Source organism: Lemur catta, chromosome 11 (assembly GCF_020740605.2).
Source record: "Lemur catta isolate mLemCat1 chromosome 11, mLemCat1.pri, whole genome shotgun sequence".
NCBI lineage: Eukaryota > Metazoa > Chordata > Mammalia > Primates > Lemuridae > Lemur > Lemur catta.
The window spans coordinates 11560341-11582741 of NC_059138.1; the positions used below are offsets into that span (position 1 = coordinate 11560341).

A 22401-nucleotide genomic window follows, 5' to 3' on the forward strand; every position below is an offset into this window, starting at 1 on the left:
ATAAAAGGTCAGAATCAGCAGAAGTTGATGTAAGCAATGATGCCAGCCATTTAATCTATCCCTAAAAAACTGAGGGTCCTGGGAATTCAACCATGTCAACACAGTCTTTTTTATATATTAACTGAAGAAAAATGAGTGCCCATTAAGGATTTTTTAAGATTAGGAAACAAAAAGAAGTCAGAAGAAGCTAAATCAGAACTGCAAGGTGGATGCCTAATGATTTCCCATTGAAAAAATCGAATATTCCCATTATTCTTCAGATTACATAACAGCCTAGCATGGTGTCTGGCACACAATAGCTATGCAATAAATATTTGTTGAATGAATTAATTAATGAATAAATAGAACTAGGGGACATCACAAAAGCATCTTAAGAAGATACCAGGATAGATTTTGTCACAAATGTTTATAATAAAAAATGTATATTCCACCCATCACTGGATATTGAATGCAAAAAAAGAAAAAAGAAGAAAAAATATTCCAAATGCACACTTAGAATTATATACTAACATTTAACATATAAGAAAATTCCTACTTGATAGGTGGAAATACATCACAGGGTCTTATTAAAACCTAAGTGAGGCCGAGCACAGTGGCTCACGTGTGTAATCCTAGCACTCCAGGAGGCAGAGAGGGGAAGATCACTTAAGGTTAGGAGTTCGAGACCAGCCTGAGCAAGAGTGAGACCCCCACCTTTACAAAAAACAGAAAAATTAGCCCAGTGTGGTGGCCTGTAGTCCCAGCTACTCTGGAGCCTGAGGCAGGAATATTGCTTGAGTCCAGGGGTTTGAAGTTGCAGTAGGCTATGATGAGGCCACTGCATCACTGCATTGTAGCTGGGGTGACAGAGCAAGACTCAGTCTCCAAAAAGAAAAGTGAAACCTATTAAAAAATTTCTCTTGTCTTATGAGCTCTTATTGTCTATCAATCATGATGGAGAACAGTTTAATTCCAACTATCAGGAAATGAAATGCATTATCAAAATAGATTTATCAGGAATGGAGCTTAGGCAGATAATGCAAGTAACAATGTAATAGTAACAGTAACAGCTGCCTAAGAAGTTGTTAATTGCCTGAAAGAAACATTCCTTTAGAAAAAAACTCACTGCAACATTTTTATCATAAGTGTGTATTATTTTTCATATACAAACAAACATTTCCTCCAACTTCTTTTGAAAAATTTCAAATGTACTGAAAAGTTAAAAAGAATAGTATTACAAATAATTACTACATCCTTCATCAAGATTCCCCCCAATTATTAATATTTGTCACTTTTTCTTTATTTCTATCTTCATTTTTTTCTGAACCATTTTAAAGTGAGTTTAAAACACAGGAATATTTTACCCCTAAACGCTTCAGCATTTATTTCACAAAAATAAGGATATTAAAGCTGGGTGTGATAGCGCACACCAGTAGTTCCAGCTAGTTGGGAGGCTGAGGCAGGAGGATCACTTAAGCCTAGGAGTTGGAGAGCAACCTGGGCAACATAGTGAGACTCTATCTCTCTTTATTTTAAAGGATATTAACATTAATTAAATTAATCAACATTAATTTGTAAGTATTGCTTGATATACACCCATATTTAAATTCCCCCAATTATTTAAAAAATATCTCTTATAGTTTATTTTCTTATTCAGGACTCAGTTGTTTCCATGCATTGCATTTGGTTCTTGCATTTCTTTAATACCTTTTCATCCAGAATATAGTTCCTTATCCTTGACTTTTTTGTTTCTCATGATACTGAATTTTTAAAGAGTTAGAGTCACTTGTCTTGTATAATGTCCTACATTCTGGATTTGATTATTTCCTTATGTTTACATTCAGGTTAACCACTTTTTGGCCCAAATATCTGTACTACATAGATAATGCATGGCATGAGGACTTACATAATGTTGACTTGTACCCCTGTTGGTGATGCTAAATTTGATAGCGTGGTTAACATGGTGACTGCCATATGTCACCATTATAAAAGTATACTTCTCCCATTATCATTAATAAGAGGAGAGGGCATCACAGCCCTGTGGAGATGAGAAAATTGAGGCATGGAGACTAACTGATCTGAACTAGATAATACCTTAAGTGGTAGAAGCAGAATGCAAACTTGGACAGTCTGGCTCCAGAGTCTACACTCTTAACCACTACATCACACTGGACCTTCAACAAATTCTAAAGGATGAGTTGTGGACATTCAGAAAACAACAATTTTCCTTAACAATAACAACCAAATGGTGTTGGACATAATCATTTATCCATTAATTGGAATCCCTCAAACCATCAATGGGGAAACTGTAGCAAGGCTTATGCCTAGATTAACACTAAGAGTGTGCAAAAACGTTTGATGAAATGAAGAGCAGTGGAAATTCACCTGTTGACAATCAGTATAATCCCCTAATGGCTGCTGGAGAGAGTCTTGTTGACATTTTAGCCATATATATCAAATCATTGCTTCTTGATCAGGGAGAATTTCAGGAGACTCCAGTTGGTCAGTATGCAGTTTCCAAAACAGGAAGACAAAGTATAGCTTCCACAAGGAATTGTTCTTCAGAAGTGAAAACTGTACCTCTCATAATGGTGAAGAAAAGACTGAAGAATCTAAAGGCAGGAGGCTGGTTGTTTGCTAGGTAAGATTTAATATTAATATCAACTGTAAGTTATAAAATTTATATATATCAGTGACATAATTTAGGAATTTCATGTTACACAATTGCTGAAACAACTGGAATCAGCTTGGTTCATGTATTGAACTATAAACATATCTAAATATACTCATGTTATTTTTTATAAATTGGACTATGGTTTTCTGTTTTAAAAAATTTATTTTCATATTTGTGAATATTAGAAATACATCTATTAATATAAAACTTTGAAAAGTAAATTTTAATACTCAAAGAAAAATCTCTAATGCCATTCGTTCTCCAACTTTATTAAAGAAATTGGATGTATATTTTAGATCTATTTGAATATAATTACTTACTATAGAAAGATTTAAAAATTAGAATATGTCTTTCAAAGTATTGCAAGTTTTGATAGTTTGTATTGTTTTGTCCATTTTATATACAATAAACTGCATGTATTTTAAATGTTCACTTTGATGAGTTTTGACAAATGAATGCATCATATAACCATCACCCAAGTCAAGATACGAATATCTTCATCATTCCTGAAAGTTCCTTTGTGCACCTTTACTTTTGACAGATTTTTAAATAACAGCTTTATTAGTATATAATTCACATATCATAAAATTCACCCTTTTGAAAAAGTTCTGGAGGTGGGTGATGGTGAACATACTTAATGCCACTGAACTCTAACCTTAAAAGTGGTTAAAATGATAAATTTTGTGTTATGTATAATTTATACAATAAAAAGATTCACCCTTTTAAAGTGCATAGTTCAGTGATTTTTATTCACATAGATTTTTAACTGATAGGTTTGTTTGTATGACACAAAAATTTGCCAAATACTTTTTTTACTGAAATTATCTAATATTTCATATTGTAGTCCAAAAAGCCACAGAAACTTTATGTTTCATTATATCAGTTTTTACCTGTTTATATTTTGACCATAATTTCTTTAGAAGAACAATTTGTGAAAAGTTGTTTAAATTTTTTAGACTTTGATAGAGCATTGATTACAATCCCTTTTCTGGTAGTTCAATTTTATTTCAAATGTAATTTTTTGTATTAGAAATTTGTGAATAAAACACAAAATAAATTCATATTATCGGTAAAAAAAGAGATCTATATGACAGTTTTATAAAACCATGAGACTGATGGTACTGACCTGTAGTAATTATTATATTGGTGGTTGAAAATGGTGATTTTTCTAAATCTGTCATTCCTTCTCTAGCATTCTTCTCTAAAAAGGAGCTTTTTACTTCACACCTCTTTCTTTCAATACCTTTCTCTTTCTTTTTCTCTCTCTCATCACTATGGACTTACAGATTTTTAAAAATTAAATATATTGTAATCTATTCCTGTCATTTTTATTTTTTATGTTCCAATTGTCCCATTTTGGACCAGTAGAAGTCTTGTTGATGGCTCCTTTTGAAATGACCTAGTAGTCTTTAATAAGGTCCTTGTTCTCGAGTATACCAAGGCTCATCCCATGCAAGTTCAGTTTATATATTTTCTGCCCCAGATCTGGAATCAGCCATTTCTCAGAGGAGCCCTGGTTACTTTTAGTGGAGAATGGCATTTCAAAATCAAGATCCAGGCTCCAGGCATACTTATTGCTATTCCGAAGTACCTCTTTCAGTGGGCAGAGCTGAGAATGTATGAATACACATATATAATCCTATGTTCATACTGCTGCCTCAAATTCAAATCCAACACCACAGGGTTCTTCTCTAATTTCCCTTGTTCCATATTTGTTTCTCACTTTTCCCAGAGTAAGAACTCTGATTCCCAACATCAATATATGTGCTCATTTGTTCTATTCCATGGTAAATACCAAAATTGTTTCAGAATTACAAAACCAATATCATTATCAATAACAAACCTTCTAAATGAAGTTAAAGATTAATTTGTACTTTGTTTTGTCCTTAGATTATATTCCAGTCAGTACTCCGTCAGAGGCAGAAACACTAGGAAATGTAAATAATAAGGAATTTATAATAGTGGTTTGATTTTATGCAATTGTGGAACTGGTTAAACAGATTATGTGAGGCTGGTGTTTTTGTGTCTGCTGCTGGAACCTAAAATCCTCAGGGCAGATAATCAGGAAGGAAGGATGGAGGTGAAGTGGCAGAAGCAAGCATAAAGTGAAATCCGTGAGCTGGAAGCCCTCAGGAGGGACTGCAACACAGTCAGACTCTCACTACCTCAAACTCTCATCCCAACTTTCATGACGGGGCATCCTGCAGGAGAAGCCAGTGCCCTTCACCACAGAGTTAAATGTGCATCCTATTGAGATGGCAGCAGTGCTCGTTGTCATTTCTGGTTCACAGAAAGCCAGCACAGATCTCCAAATCACAAATGCCCTTCTTACAGCCTTGGTGAAGGGGAGTTTGCTCTGGACCCTCCCAGAGTCTGTATTTAAGGAGTATTTAAACAGGTCTTAGAGGATGGAATGGAATTCTGGGAAGCAGTTCCTGTTTAGCTAACTTGACACAGTATAAATCTACAGTCAGAAAATGACATTCAAAGCTACTTGAATTAATCATTTTCTCTGTGCAATGGTGTTATCAATTTGGTATATAATTAGGTTCATTTGTTTAGATTTTACTCTATTACTTATTTACATGTCTCATAAATTAAAACTATGTTAAACAATATACCAGAGAAGTCTCACTCCCACCAAATCCACTCTACTCTGTTCTTACCCATCCCTTATCAGTTACCATTATATATGTATACACATATGTAAAACCATATATACTTTCCCCTTGTTTTTTTTTTTGCCAAAAGTAACATACTGTATACAGTCTAGTCTATTGCACCTTACAACAAAAGAAACTTAAAAAAATTTAACACCAAAAATAACCAATTCACAAAGAACATGTCAAACAACTCTGTATATTATTAACACACCAAGGTTAGTGTATGCAAGATGTTATAAGATAAAATAACATTCTGATATAACTATCCTTTGTTAAATGTCAGAAATATAATACCTAATACATTTCATGAATCTAGAACCAAGGTCTTCTTTCATGGGCAACAATTAGAAAGTCTGGGAAATATGAGACAACAGTAGGGGAGAGGACCACAATGCTGAAAAGATTGAAAAATCCAGACTTGATATAATAGCATTTTACTAAAAATAAAACAACAAGGATCTTTTTTGAATGCAAGCTTCATGTGTACCAATAACAGGGTGGGGCTGCTTATATGATCTCTGATTACATTAACAGAAGTATGGTTTCTAGGGTATTGCAATTAGAGATTCTATTCTTTGTTGGTTGGACCAAATCTGGAACAGTATTCAATTCATAGGACTATTTTAAGAGGAACATTGAAAAGAGCACACAGAAAGGAAGAAAATGCTTTGAGGAGAGAACTAAAGGAATGAGAACACCCTTCAAATACTTGAAAGCAATTACACAGGATGAGAAATAGACTCATCCTGTGTTTCTCTAGAGGGCAAAACTCAGACCAGAATATAGATGTCATAAAGAGGAGGATTTCAATTCAACATCAGAAATAAACAGAGTTGAATGTACTCTATTAGTGAGGTACTCATCACTAAAGTATTTGGACAGTCTGGAATTCCATAGAATGGATTCCAAGTATCTCTCAGTGGGAAGGTTGTACTGAAATAACTCTATGACTCTATTTTCTATGCACACCTAAATAGCATCTGAGAGTATTCCTCTCTTAAACAACACAGGATGCATTGGTTATAATGATGTCTTGATTCGTAAAGAAACTATTAAACTGTGATCAACTACACATCATTGAACCTGGTTGGAGCTGTAGAATTTTCCTAGGGGCTGCTTGTTTTCTGGTAGTTGGCCATATTAATGTGGGATCAGACTTAGCAGGGCAGGTCTGGCTGACTGGTGGGACTATTCAGTGTCTATTAGAATGCAAGATTCAACATAGAAATAACAGTTGGAAATAAATTTATCTCCAGGGAAGAAAGGGTCAGAGATAACACCAAAACTCTTATCAGCTTCTCAGTCAACAACCGGAGGAATGGCTCCGTGTAGTACCTCACACCTAGATTTGTTTTCCAGCTTCCTGTGAATACATGAATGCCTTAGGGGAAAGGAGGATTGTGAGCACAACCTAAAATGTTGACTAAAATGTCTATAAGACTTGAGAATGCAAGATAATGTGGCTTTGATGTTCATACGGCACACTACAATACAAAGGGGAAGTGTTCTCTGTTTCTGCTCAGAACACAAACGGGCTTGACTCATCACAGGCTTCAGGAACACTGTTTTGTGTAGAGGGTTTCAGCACATTCAACCCTGCCTATGGCAGCATTGGGATTTGGGAGAAGAGTCCAAGAGGAGGCAGTTAGGCTCTGTCAAATGGCAAAGGACCTGCATCTATTTTTCACATGCAGTGGAGGCCTTACAGCTGAAAAAAGAAGGTAAGTGTTTGTTCATTAGCATACTGAGATACATCTTGGTGATTCCCAGTAATAAAGGGGAAAGAATTTGGGCATAGAATCCCTCTGAGAGAAGGTGAGGGTGAGTAGCCAGTTCTACAGAATAGGCATTTCATTATTCTAAACATGTACTGTGGTGGTTTAAAAACATGTCTGTAAATCCTTTGACACTTCTTCCATTCAGAGGTGGGATCTGTATATCCTGTCCATGAATTTGAGCCAGACTAGTGACTTACTTGTATCCAATAAAATGCAGCAAAAGTGATGCCATGTGACTTTGGAGGCTAGATTATAAAATACAACACAGTTTTCATCTTTCTTACGGGAACACTATCATTTGAAGCCCTGAGCTGCTTTGTAAGAAGTCTGACTACCCTGAGGCAGCCACGCTAGAAGGAAGCCCAGGCCACATGAACAGAGTATGTTTAGGTATTCTGTCTGACTGCCCCAGCTGCCATATCAGTAAATATGTCTCTAAAGGATTCCAATCTCCATCCATTAACATAATCCCAGGAATTGAGTCTTCCCAGCTGAGGTTTCAGACATCATGGAGCACAGATAAATTATCTTTGCTATGCCTTGTCTGAATTCTGACTGAGAGAATAATTTTTTATTTTGCAAAGGGAAAAGCTATATAGTTTGATCCTCACAATGATGTAGTTAGGTAGGCTGGACTGGCATTATTATCATCCTCATTTTATAGATTAAAAACCAAAACAAAACAAACAGGGATTTAAGTTTACCTGCTTTGAGATTATATAGCCAAGATGTGGCATGCTGAGACTAAAATCCTTATCTTTGGACTCCAGAGTTTATGCTTTCTCTGTTGTTTCTCATCTGGATACTGTGGAACTTTAGAATGGCCTAAGGAAATAAAATAGGATATACGCAGAATTTGAAAATAAAGACAGAATAATGTTGAGTAAATGGAAGCTAACAAGATTCAATATTAAATGGATGAGACCAATCATCCTGGGGAGAAATCATCATGTAAGATATGATCTACAGATTGATGCTGATAAATAAGGCTGTAATTCAAAATGGAACCAACAGAAAAAAGAAAAAAAACCTTAGGACTTTCAATGTTACAAGGAAGTGTTATAATGATATATTTTAGGGGCTAATTTTTAAAAAATGAAATAGGATCATTAGAGACTTAAGAAAAACCCTGGCAGTTGTGTTTCTGATGAAGTCAGGGGAAAGGGTGCCATGACCTGTTGATGGTGCTATTTCAGTTGGCTCCAAAGTATGTCCTTATAGTAAAGAAGGGTGCTTCAGATTGGTTTAGCTTGAAGACAATAATCCCTTGATCATATTCATTTACTCTATATTTGCCAAGCCACCATTTAATTTAAATTTTGTCGAAGGAAACTTTCCTACTTGGAAGAGACTGTACAATGAAGTTGACAAAACATAGCATGCTCATTTGATAGGCTGTATTCTTGCAATCAGAGGAATGGTAGTATCCTGATTTATCAAGCAGCCTCACACGTAATTCATCACCCTGAGAGTAAGCATCAGCTCCCAGGCTCATGGAGACCTTATCAATATGCAGACATCCCATTTCAGAAGTCAGTAGGACAACTTTCTATCTCTTGAATCATCCTAAATACAATAAAGAGGTCATTGGTGGCTTTCCCCGTCATGGGAAGCACAAAAAGGCAGAGTCCATTCAAGCTTTTCATGATTTCATGTTTAGGTTACTTTGGTGATTCACTGCACACCATTGGGAGCCCACAGTAACTTCTACTATATTTCTCCCTCCTGTTTCTCCCTTCTTTAAAATTTTCTTTCCAATCATTCCTCCTTCCTTTTAGATAAACGTATTTTTAATAATGAATTGGGTTTCTTTAATTAATTCCATTCTGTCGAAAAGAATTTACCTCTCCTCTCCCAACTGTTTTCATATATACTTTGCACATACAATGCCTTGGAATATTCTCTTTATGAAAGGCACAAAGTATATAAAATATTTTGAATGATTTTCTTCAAAATAAAAATTATTAGTTTTGATGCTTGGGATGTCTAGAATGCCATGTGCCTTGTTCAGGCCTTAGGGCATTAAAAAAGCTCACTCAATTGATACTTATTTATAAATGAATGAATCTGGAAAAGGACAAATACACTAAAAGAAAACATTTTATTCCTCAACGATGAAAAGCTTTTAGACTTCCATTTAGACTCACTTTAATAGGCCAAATCCTTCAATGAAAAGGAAACAAGCACCATACTGCTAATTTAGCTGTTCCTAAATATATTTCTATCAAATTCTGCTTGAGTGTTTCAAGCTTGGGTTTTCAGTCCTTATTTTTGTGACACGGAGACGTTGGCTGTAATGGAAATAACAAGTAGTATGGGCTTCCCCGCCTTCCTCCCTCTAGGATTTCGACTTCTCCTTGAACACCACCCCGGCTTTTCTAGTAAATCCCACCTTACAGAACAGGCTGAGGACGGAGGAGATGAGAAGAAAGTAGGAAATGGGAGCCATGGAAACCGAGCGGAGGAAAAGTGTGAGCGCGCGGGTGGTTGGAGGGGAAGGAACCCTCCCCTGACAACGGCGCGAGGGCGCTCCTTAGATTACGTCACGCACCCGGGTGACGTCACGACCGTGACAGGCGGGTGACGCCGTTGCCGCGGCGACTTCTAGTCGTCTCCGCCCCCTTCCCCCCCCCCCCTCCCTGGCGTCCTTTCCCCAATCCCCTCAGGCTCGCCTGCGCCCCGGGCCTCGGGCCGGTACCTGAAGTGGCCCAGGCGCCCTCCGCCCGCGGCGTCGCCCGGGTCGCCCCTCCCCGCGCCCCCCGCGCCTCCGCCTCCGCCTTCCCCCGCCCTCCGCCTCCCTTCCCCCTCCCCGCCCAGCAGCGGCCGCTCGGGCCCCGGCTGTCGGTTATAAGATGGCGGCGCTGAGTGGCGGCGGCGGCGGCGCGGAGCAGGGCCAGGCTCTGTTCAACGGGGACATGGAGCCCGAGGCCGGCGCCGGCGCCGCGGCCTCTTCAGCCACGGACCCTGCCATTCCGGAGGAGGTAAGTGCGGGTGCCACCCTGCCGCCCCTCCCGGCTGCGGGCTCTGCTGGCTGGTATTTATTTTGGGGAAAGAGGCAGCTGTGGGGGCTCCGGTGCCCTCAGCCACCTTCTCCGGTCGGCTCCGCGGGGTGGGAGGTGGGCATCGCCCCCGTGTGCCTGTCCGTCATGCAGCTCCTAGCTACGTAAACACACACAATGGCCGGGGGGGGGTTCCCGGGCCCGCACCCCAGATGTGGGGATTGGGGCAGCGGTGGTTGAGCCGGAGGCTTTCAATAGGGGGCGAAACTCTGGGTTGGTCCGAGAAGGTCACGACTGGCTGAGGTATCCAGCCCAGCATCTCTTAGATGTTTTTGTTATTGGGGCGGGGGGAGGGTGGCGGCGGCATCCGGGTGGAGGATGTAGGTTACTAACCCGGGCAGGGACCCCAGCCCGAGTGAGTGACTGTCGTGTGTAATTATTACATGGGTATGGGGCTGATGGGGCGCATCATTCCCTCTCTACCCTCCCTGACTGTCCGCCTTTTCAGGCCGCTGCTCCCCCCCACCTCCACCTTTCTACTTGTTTGGGGATTTCTCTTCACCTGTTTTACACAGCGGATGGTTTTGATTTAGCCTTTACTTTTTCAGCTCCAAATCGCACGTCTCCGGTGTCTTTTCCATTCTGGTCTCTAGTCCCCCATTCCTAATGTTTGTCAGTGTTCTGTCGTTGACTGGTAACCCTCATCCCATTCTTATCTGCCGCCGCGCTCGTTTTCCAGTTGTCGGACCTGCCTGCGTTCTAACCTCAGCTTCCACTGAAGACCATTTTTGCTCATCTCTTACCCCTAGTCCTCTTGAGGCTCTGTACTTCATTCCACTGCTCCCTAACGTTGGTATCTATTGTTATCTTCACAAATCCTTCTGGACACTTTGGAGCTACTTACTTTCTAAACTACCTGAAGCTGTCAAGATTCCATCAAGTTTCACTGGGCTCTTTTCACCCTTGCACTAATGGCACTTTTTAGCTAGTCTTCCACTGTGCTTTCACACCTCTTTATTCCTACCTATTTATTATAGGTTTGTTTGATTTCTTTGTGTTATCCTCCTTTTTGTCTTTTTTTCCCTTTCACTTTTTCCTTTCTTTTAGTCTGTGTTTCAGCCTATTTTTGCATTATTCAGCCTCTTAACACCGCATCAAATTATTTTATTTACATTTTGTTTTTATTACATAAACTTTATTACAAGCATTTGGCATTTTACTGTATAAAACAATATACTTTATTATGCTTTACAAATAATAAGATAATACATGGTATAACTGTGCTTTACAATTATTGATTAGGTTAATGCTACTTATTGTGTTGACTTTGCTCAAAGTTCTCTTTCCTACCTACTACTTACATCTTGTTTCCCAGTTCTCATAATATCTCATTCTTTCTTCTCTCTGTGCAATTCTCTTTTTCCTGCTTCATCATCTTTACTTTGGAAATTCATGCAATATGCTTGCTTTGTTTAGTATCAGTTTGTTCACAATAATATTTGTTTTCCACCCTTTTATACCATCTTTACCTATATTGCCAAAATGTGTTCTGTACCATCATTTGATCTATTCTAAATTTCTCATTTTTTTCTTATTTCTTAAAAATCACTTTCCAGCTTGCATTTCTGCTCAGATCAGTTTCTTGTAATATCTGTTCATTTCCCCAGACTTCTTGGATTCTAAGGATAAAGCTTTTCTTCCTTTTCCTAGTTTATTCTGTTTCACTTGTCCCCAGTTACAATTCATTTTGCCTTGTTTCCTGGCTTTTGGTACTTAACTTTCTGAAGCTTCCTCTTGTCTTCCCCACACCTCCACATTGTTTCTTATTTATAAACAGCTTTGTTTCGTTGACATGGAAATTTATTTTAGGATACATTGTTTTTAATGGATAAATACTAGGGGTCACATCTGCTGTCTGTTTTCTCCAGGAATCGGATATGCCTTTGTCTTAGCAGACACAGGTGCCTGTGGGCTTTATGTACTGTGTGATACAGGTGTGGTTTTGTTGAGTAGTATCTTGTCTGAAGACTGCTACAGAGTAGAAAGGATAAATTAATGGGTAGAGGTTATGAAATTGTAATTCTCTTGCTATAACATTGTTTATATTAAGAACTTTGTTTCAGAGTTATTAGAACAGTTTGCAGTTCTACAGAGAAGGCTTTTTAGTAAAATCTCTACCCTGCTATTTTATTTGAAAGGGCCAGATTGTTTGGAACTCTACCCCCTGAAGATTCTGATTTAGTAGGTGAAAACTAGGGCCATGGGCTTCTATATTTGATACTTCCTGAGCAATTCCCATGTACCAGTGCTTGAGAACCTCTAGGCTAGATGAATTTATTTAAATTGTCGCTATTGGGAAAGCATATGGTATCTTCTGAAACTATAAGGATATTCTTAATGAATTTTATTCAGTTGAAAGTCAAGTGTTTCCCACTGTCCCCTCCACCCAGGTTTTAATGTTTAGTGATGAACGGTAGTTTTTCCTGTACATTTTCTTTTCTTTTTTTTTTTTTTTTTTTAGACAGAGTCTCACTCTGTTGCCCAGGCTAGAGTGCCGTGGCATCAGCCTAACTCACAGCAACCTCAAACTCTTGGGCTCGAGCAATCCTCCTGCCTCCGCCTCCTGAGTAGCTGGGACTACAGGCATGTGCCACCATGCCCGGCTAATTTTTTCTATATATATTTAGTTGTCCACATAATTTCTTTCTATTTTTAGTAGAGAAGGGGTCTCGCTCTTGCTCAGGCTGGTCTTGAACTCCTGAGCTCAAACGATCCTCCTGCCTTGGCCTCCCAGAGTGCTAGGATTACAGGCGTTGAGCCACCACGCCCAGCCTGTACATTTTGTTATGAACTAATAAATGTATTTGGTGGGGGAGTGAGAAATTATTAAAAAATGGATCTCTTAAGTATAGATATCCATATTACAGATGATAAAATAAATTTCTCTGGGAAATAATTTTAAATTTGAAGTTGATATTCTGTGGAAACTGAAATGTACTGTGGTCTTTTAATTGAACTGTTTTCCTTATGTATACTTAAAGGAATTTCTTAAAATTGTGAAGTACATGGAAAGAAATGAAAAATTGTGCTTGTGTGTAATGACACATTTTATTCTAAAGATTTGTCTTACCTGATGGTAAAATATAGGGTTTTTTTTTTAAAAAAAATTTCTCAGAGGGAAATTTCAGCTGCAATAAAACCTTTCTAATTACCGGGGGAAAGCATGTTCATTATGAGAAAATTAGAAAAATATAAGTACAAAAAGTAAAAAAAAATCTGTACTCTCACCACTAAGATGTTATTACTATAAACATTTTAGTGTATTCTGTTCTTTTTTATTCTTATATAATACACTGTATATAGTTTTTTAATTTTTAAAAACTTATAGCAAAACTTTTTACGTATCATTAGATATACTATGATTTATTTAACTGATCATTTTGGGGGATATAAGGTTTTTAATTTTTTTACTGTTAAATATTTTGAACATAAGATGTAGATTTTGGTTTTTAAAATTGTGTTGGGAAGTGAACAAATTTCATGTCCTGTATTTGTATTACTTTGTAGATGCTCAGAATAGAATATTCTGGTAAATGACAGGAGCTTATTAAATATTTATCAAATGAATTTGCTTATACTTTTGGCATTAAACATTTGTTTCTGACCATTTATATTTCCTTGATGTTACTTTCTATAACCAGATGGTGCAATACAGTATATAGTATAATATGACCATACAGTATAATAAATACATTTAATTTTTAAAAGATGTGATACCAGGGTGTGATATTTATTAACTGTTCTTCTTATGCTGTGTTTCTGTAGATGGGAGCTTCTTACAATTGCATTACAACTTTATTATGTTCAGTTTTCAAGATCTTTTATCGTCAATCTTGGTTAAGCTGTGTAATTACAATCATTGACTAGGGAATATTCTGGGATAGAATCTCCTTTATAATGAGGTCTGCTGTATTAAAATACATCTTCATGAACCATGCCAGGTTGGATTGCATCATAACTTCTAAAAAATGGTATTCCTACTAATATAGGTGCTTGTGCAGTACTGGTTATTGCTAATACTTGTTTGGATATATTCAAGGGTACCCTTTTGGCAAAATTATAAAATAGCTGTTTGTCTTTGATATTTCTAGTGTTCCCTTTTTGTACTCTCTCTCTCCTTACATAATGAACTCCTCCTTTCAGGCATCCACTCACTCCTATTTAGAAAATTATCTGTCAGTTATTTGTATATGCTGGCCATTAAAGGAATTGATTCTCAATAAACAGCCAAGAAAGGAATGTTGGACTGGGTGTTTGACTCCTTGAATGTAGTAAATGTGAGCACAAACTTGATTTAATTGTACATATTTGTATAATAGGCCAGAAAAATTATGTTAGGATAACAGGCTAGAGCAGTCTGACTTTTCTTGTTTTTCTGTATCTTGCTTTCCTTATTAGGATCAATAGGAAGTGGATCTGGCTATAGAAACTGGAAACCTATGTTTTATGAGTGATGGGGAAGAGAGGAAAGGAGTAAGCCCCATTGTTTTTTTGGCATTTTCTAAGCCCTGATACCTACCGTGTTGTAGAATGGGATGACTACTTTAGTGTTCTTTCTTTTCACTTTCTCTCCAGTCATAAATTTGTTTTCTCCTTCAGATGTGCATAGGTGCATTTTGTTTCTTTGATATTAACTTAGTTGAGTACTTAGTGAGCATTTTGTGTCATAATCCCCTTGTTTTATGAAATCCAGCATGTTCCTAATCTTCTTATATTTCTGCCTCAAATTGTCATTAAGATGTGCCTTTTTTTTTTTTATCGGTAGCTCTTCCTAGATTTTTTCTTCCTCAGAAGTTAAATTGTTTTGAGTCCTTTACTCATTCTCTTTGTCTGTTTCACCTATGTTGGTTATTCTGTCAAGTAAGAATCAGCAATAGTTACAGAACCTGAATTCAAAATACGGTTTGGGAGCTTTTCTGTTTTTAAGGTTAAGTAGTGCTTTCTTAATCATTGTTTTATAGATAACTTCATGTTAGTATAAAAACAAATATATCCTCATTTATTCCATTCCTTCCTTAAATATTTTGTGGAGGCATTAACATGTTCTGGGAGGTGGTTTTTATTTTTCAGGTTTTTTTGGCTCCCAACCTAATTTACTATCATACTTAATTAGCGTGGTAGTCAGAAGAAACTCTTAATACAGCCTCCATCCTAACATTAAGCAATTATTTTTTTCTCCCCTCTACCCTCTGAGATTATTTTGGTTTCCACGTATTCTCCTGGGCTTAAAAAAAACTATTATTCTTCCTCCTTCCCTTATCAAGACTATGCATATAGAGGGAAATTGATACCCAGTAACTTTCCTTTCTGGGTCCTGGGAATGCCCTTGATACAGAATATAAAAATTGCTTTGAACTCAATTAACTTTATATCTTCTGGAAGCTCTGTAACATCAAATGAAATATCATTTTTATTCTTGTAATGTAGCTGCCGTTGCTGACAACACTTTTGGGACAAATGTATCAGGATGGTGGTTTTCAAATTACACCAAAGCTTTAGTATACAAAATAGTTTTTGTCTGTTTTATACTTTTTTTTTAAATCCTCATTTATAATGAGGATTTACTATACCTGGTGCATAGGCACTGAGATATTTGGTGAAAGACTTTGTGAATGAAACTCTACTAGATATGAGGTGCTCTGATTTTCTATATTATTCAACTCTCTCTTTTTTTGTTTTTGCTAGTCATAAAATCAGCTTGTTAGATTGATGACAAATTGGTTGCAATGAGCAGTGTGAAAAATTGTTTTGGGATTTCAAGGACCTCCTTCAGAGGTTACCCCAAGGCTCTGTTTAGTGCCTCTACACCTTAACTAAACTTCATTTACATGTTGGTTTCCTTGAAAAAAGGTTTTTATGGCTGTAAAAATTTTAGAGCTACTATGTATAGAAGAGAGGTTTGTGCTGGCGTGACTCTTCCTAGGTGTCATAATCTGCGTAGAAAATATCAATGTGTATCTAAGGCAGAGATCAGCAAACATTTTCTGTAAAGAGTCAGATAGTAAATATTTTAGGGATTGTGGGCCATATGATCCCTGTCACAACTCCTCAGCAATACTGTGGTAGCCCAAAAGTAGCTAATAGTCAATGTATATATACAAATGAGCTTCTTGGTGTTCTAATAAAACTTATTTATGGACACTGAACTTTGAATTTTGTATCATTTTTATGTGTCATGAAATAATCTTTTGATTTTTTTTCAACCACTTAAACACATAAAAACTATTCTTAGCTTGCAGGCTATACAAAAACAGGTGGTGGGCCAGTTCATGGGCTGAAGTGTTCTGACTCCTGGTCTATAAATCTGTATTACATTTGAGGTTCTGAAATTAAGGTGTGGTTTAGAGATCAGTAGAAAATTCATAATTGCTTTTTTTAATTTTTTCCATCAGATCACAGTTCAAGGAACATAATTTCTTTTTTAAAAAATGAGGTTTATTGGGATCTAATTACACATAACATAACATTTTAAATGTATAGTTTGAGTTTTGACAAACTTTGTAACTACCGCCACAATCAATGTATAGAACATTTCTATCATCCCAAAATGTTCCCTAGTTCTTCTTTGCATTCAGTCCCAGCCTCTACCGTTAGTGCCTGGCAAACACTGTTCTGATTTCTAGTTTTGCTTTTCCTAGAAAGTCATATAAGTGGAATTACACAGTGGTAATCTTATGTATTTGGCTTCTTACACTTAGTATAATGGTTTTGAGATTCATCCATATTGTTACATGTATCGGTTATTAGCTTCTGTTTTTGCTTAGTAGTAGTCTGTTTTGTGGATGTACCACAGTTTGTTTATACATTTGCAAGTTGATGGATATTTGTGTTGTTTCTACTTTTTAGGAATTATAAATCAAATTTCTATAAACATTTGGTGTCAGGTTTTTGTGTGGACATTAATTTTCATTTTTCTTGAGTGTGAGGACCTAGAATTGGGATTGTTAGGTTGTATGGTAAGTATATGCTTAACTGTTAAAGAAACTATCAAACTTTTCTAAAGGGACGGTACCATTTTGCATTGCCACCTACAATGAATGAGAGTTCTAGTTATTCCGTATCTTTGGCAGCAATTGAAATTGTCAGTCTTCTTAGTTTTAGCCATAGGTAGATGGTAGGAGCTCTTTGTGGTTTTAATTTGCATTTTCATAATAACTAATGATGTTGGACATCTGTTTATGTGCTTATTTAAGTATCTATTTAAATCTATTTATTTGATATTTATCTTCTTACTGTAGAGCTGTAAAGTGCTATATATATGCTGGATACAAGTCCTTTATATCAGATACATGTTTTGAGTCACAGGCTGTGGTTAGTCTTTTCATTTTCCTAAGTGTCTTTTGAAGAGCAGTTTTATTTTTTGATGAAGTCCAATTTATCAAATTTTTCTTTTATGTTTGTGCTTTTTGCATCCTATGCAAGAAATCTTTTGCCTGTTTCAAGGTCACTAAAGTTTTTTTCTATTTTTTTTCCTATTTTATAATTATAGCTTTTACATTTAGGTCTATAATCCATTTGGACTTAATTTTTGTGTATATTGTGAGGTAGTGGTTAAAGTTCATTCTTTTACATATGGATGACCATTTGTTTCCCATTTGTTCAAAAAAACTAACCTTTTTCTGTTGAATTACCTTGACACCTTTATTGAAATCAATTGCTTATGTTTGTGAGTTTTGGATTCTATAGTTTTATTGATCTATATGTCTAAGGCCAATACCACACTGTCTTAATTACCATAACGCTATAGTTAAGTCTTATAATTAGGTCCAGTTCAGAGGATTTTTAGAACTTTGAAATTTGATTTTTGAATTCCTTGTGTTATGGTACTTTTGGAAGGAAAGGACCCATACTTTTCCAAAGATTCTCAAAGATGTTTTCTACCCCCCAAAAAACTTAAGACTTACTTTAGTATATAATTAATACACGTTTGCCTTGAATTATGTGGTGGTGAGGTTCATGAAAAGTAGCAGGTAAAAAAAAAGTTTTATCCAAAATTAATTTGCCAGGAAATGAGGAGGATGGAGACTCCTGTCTAAAAATGCCATCATCCTCCAAAATTAATTTGCTTCTAAGAAATAAAAGAGATACTCTAGTAGGTTGCACAAAAAAGTCATCATATCCTTTTTACCATATTGCAAAATTATGAAGTGTAATCAAAATATGTATGGGAGGAAGTGAATATATTAAGATGTTTATTCACCAAAAAGTCTTTGAAAATGTCAGTCAGACTGTGGAAGATACTAGTTTACAATACTAGCTATGTTATCGCCATATTTGTTATAGGAATTCTTGCTTTTGAAACCTATGTCATGTTCTGTGATGTTTCAGAATTAGTACCTTTATTAATCTTAGAGGCATCATTAAATTGTGGTGATGGTTGGTCATATTTCTGTATTTTCCAGTGGGGCTTATAGGGTCTTCACCTTGTTTTAAATTTCACTAGTAATAGGTTTTTACTGCTTAGCCTGGGGAGTGCCCCTACAATATAAAATGTTTCTCATCATGTTTTTCACTTAATAATTTAAAAACAAAAAGTCAGGAAACACACAGTTGTAGAGAATAAATCTGGAGTACCTGACCAATACAGGGTCATGTGAGAATTGGGAAAATAGAAAGTGACCAGGATTTTGTTCATGTTGCAGGGAGTATCATTCCAATTTTGTTTGGCCATCTTACCAATTTTGAAACTGTACTTTATAAGGAGAAAGAAACATAATATCTTGGCAGATTGTAACTATCATTCCAAAATTAGTATATTTTTAAAAAATAAAAAAGACGTGGATCTTCTTATTGTAAAAGATACTTTAATTGTATTTGAGAATTACTTTTGTTTTATATTTTTTCTTGCACTAAATATATAACCTTTAATAACACCATTCCTGAGTGATGCAGATTGCTAAATCAAAAAGAAAGAAAAAAAATTGAAGAATAAAATTTAAATTAAAAAAACAAAGAAAATAAATTAATAACACCAGAAAATTTTGGCTTTATTTTTAGAACAGCTTAAATAAAATTTTAGGATGCTTTGACTTAGTTGCTTACCTTGGAGTATTTCAAAACAGTTTAATATACCGCTTGTGGTTGTTTCTCCATTGACCTAATTTTATTATTTATTTATTTATTTATTTGGTGACAAGGTCTCACTCTGTTGCCCAGGCTGGAGTGCAATGGCACAATCATAGCTCACTGCAGCCTCTAACTCCATGGCTGAAGCCATCCTCCTGCCTCAGCCTCCTGAATAACTGGGACTACAGAGGTTCACCACCATGCCTGGCTAATTTTTCTATTTTCTGTAGAGACAGGGGTCTTGCTCTTGCCCCACTTGTCTTGAACTCCTGGCCTCAATCAGTCCTCCTGCGTTGGCCTCTCACAGTGCTGGGATTATAGGCATGAGCTGGACCTAATATTTTCAAACTATTTGCTACCTTACAGCATTACTTTGCAAAATAAATTTGTTTGGGCTTATAGTAATAGATGTATTTTTAATATTAAAGGAGATTACTAGTGCTGCAGTAAAATTATAAATGGTTATTAGATCTTATACTTTACTTTTTGTATTGTCATACTTGGGTCCTATCCCTTTTCCTCTGTTTCAAAGTTTATACTCTCTAAGAAATCTCTCTGTAGCTTAGAGGGAAAAAAGAAACAGTTATTAATTTAAGGCTTAGGTAGGTATGATTATTTTTAAAGAATTCTTGTTAGCATAATTTCTGGTAATGTTGCATGAAGGTAATTTATTACTATAAAAATATCCTTTTTTTCTATGAATACCAATTATGCTTTTATAACTTTTTTACTGTAAAAAGATAAAGTACTATTGATGATTACTTCTAAATAACTCAGTATTTTTTTTTAATACATTATATTACTTCCATGGAAATAGTATCAGAGAGCTTCAGATTGGGAAGAGATTATGATTCAGAATAGTCATTATTCTAGGGCCACTGAAAATGTTTGTTTCCCTCTAGTTTTTACATGATCACCTCTAACATTGCCAATATTCCACTCATATTCCTCCTGCCTGTGCCTTCTCGTATTAACAGTGAGTTATGCAGTCTCAACTAAGTTTCATTAAACGTGAAAACTAAGTTCAGTGATTGCTGTTTGCTGGCATCTCATAATCCTGTTCCCCACTCCTTATGCTGTGCACTGAACTTCTGGTGGCCCCAATGTGTTAAGTAGACCATAGGAGTGGTATGAAAATAAAGTGAGATGATGAATATGTAAAAGCCTTCACAGAATTGTTATTCTGTGTTATTTTTTTCTGCTGATTTTCAAGACAAAAGGTAAATACTGTATATGTAAAATTTTCCTTTCGGGAATCTTTGTGTGTGTTTTTTAAGAATATCCAGTAACATACTTAGCAAAGACTCTAGTTGTTAAAACTTTTGGTATTTCTTGATGTAGAACTGGTGATTGACCTAGTAGAACTATTTGAATGTTGACTACTTTCTATTAATGTTATCTCTAAACCATTATTGAATTAAACTTGAAGTGGCAACATGTTGATATACGTATTAGGTGAGCAATTCATGGGAAAGAGGTAAAACTTCTTAATATAGTAGTAGAAAGACTGTCTCCTGGCTTTATAGGAAAAATGATAAGCATTAATGATTTGCATTTTGGTATCTTTAAAAGCTGTGGTCACCATTTGCTTTGTCATCCATCTATTGAGTCATTTCTTGGGAAAACAAATATTCACATATACAGTAAATATTTGAGAGCCTACTATATGTGAAGTAGTGTTTAGGAGTACATTTGAAAACAAAACAAAGGTCTCTACCCTATCTAGCTACATTCTGGTGGAGGTATGTGTGTGTGTTGGCATATATTTGAAGGTAATAAGTACTATGGAAAAATGAAAGTTAAACAGGGTAGGGGTGGCATGGGGGTTGGTTGCAATTTAAAATAGGGAGGTCAGAGTAGGCCTTACCTGAGAAGGTGGCATTTGAACAATCACTTTAGGGAGAAGGGAAGCATTTCAGGCTGAAGAACCAACTAGTTCAAAGATTCTGCTCTGGAATATGCCTTCCCTATTTAAGAGACAGCAAGAGGGCCAAAGTTGCTGGAGTAGCTTGAAGTAAAGAGGCAAGTAGTAGGAGATGAAATCCTAGAGGGGTGGAGGAATGGCCAAAGGCCTTTTGCTTTATGTAAAATGGGAAGCCATTCAGGGTTTGAACAGCCAGAGCTGGGTGACATGATCTGACTTACGTTTTAACAGGAATGCTTTGGTTGCTGGATTGAGAATAGACTGTAAAGGGACAAGGTAGAAGCAAGGAGATCAGAGAGGAAGCTCTTGCTGTTATCTAGGCCAGATTGGTAGCAGCAGAAGTAATAGAAGTGGTCAGATTTTGAAGGTTTTGAGAGTAGATTCAGCAGGATTTGTTGATAGATTGAGTGTAAGGTGTGCAAGAAAAAGAGTTGTTAAGGGGGAGGGGGAGGCCACAGATCAAGAATTCAGTTTTGGGTGTGTTACATTTGAGATATCTATTAGCTATCTATGATATTAAGTAAGTAGTTGCGTATATGAGTCAGGAGTTTGGAAATGAGGCCCCATAGCACAGACTGTTCAACATATCCATGTCTCATTTTCTTCTTGAATACACAGCTGGACACCATTTCTCCCTTGCAATTAGGTATGGTCATGTGACTGAGCTAAGGAATATGAGCACAAGAGTTGTAGATCAGCTCTAGGTCTGGCCCATACAAATATCTTCCATCCTGTTTTTGCCTTCTGGCTGGCTGGAACTGAGATGATTATTAGGGTATGTTGGAAGCCATGTGTTGTATGGAAATGGTAGATTGTGCATCAGCCTAGGTTCCTGAATGACTGTGGATAAGGACCACCCTGCTAACCTGTTCAACTCCACCTAATACGGTTAGATAACTAAGAAATAAACTTTGTCATGTTTGAATCCTTATACCTTTTGGATATTATAGCAGTTAGCCAGTCATAAATTTGGGCATTTAGATGGTACTTAAAGCTCTGAGACTGATATGTGCTCATCAAGGGAATGAGTATAGATAGGAAAAAGGTTGGAGAAAAGAGGAAAAATCTAAGAAGGAGCAACCAGTGAGGTAGGAAATCAAAAGAAGTAAGTTTATTAATAGAGAGAGAGTGGTCAGTTGTGTAAAATGCTGCCACTAGGTCAAGTAAGATGAAAACTAAGAATTTATCTTTGGAGTTAACAAAGTGGAGGTACTGGGATCTACACAGGAATAGAGTATTGAAGGAAGGTGCTGAAGGA

General features: G+C 36.5%; 1 protein-coding gene and 1 long non-coding RNA gene across 5 annotated transcripts in view; one reads left to right on the forward strand and one right to left on the reverse strand.

Moving 5' to 3' along the window:
• LOC123647645 overlaps positions 1 to 9828 on the reverse strand; it is a 47165-nt gene extending 37337 nt beyond the window's left edge. Inside the window, exons 1-2 of one of the 2 annotated variants that reach the window (XR_006738301.1) lie at positions 9793 to 9828; positions 7799 to 7919 (exon numbers count right to left, since the gene is read on the reverse strand). This is a non-coding gene — a long non-coding RNA (uncharacterized LOC123647645). Of the gene's footprint in view, positions 1 to 7798; positions 7920 to 9486; positions 9570 to 9792 lie in introns of those variants that run through there. The other variant, XR_006738300.1, reaches the window with a different exon arrangement.
• Positions 9748 to 22401, forward strand: part of BRAF (B-Raf proto-oncogene, serine/threonine kinase) — a 140632-nt gene continuing 127978 nt past the window's right edge. For 2 of the 3 annotated variants that reach the window (XM_045565262.1, XM_045565261.1), the window contains exon 1: positions 9910 to 10075. In XM_045565262.1, coding sequence (XP_045421218.1) covers positions 9947 to 10075 — 129 coding nt within the window. In that variant the 5' untranslated portion in view covers positions 9910 to 9946. Of the gene's footprint in view, positions 10076 to 22401 lie in introns of all 3 variants that reach the window. The other variant, XM_045565260.1, reaches the window with a different exon arrangement.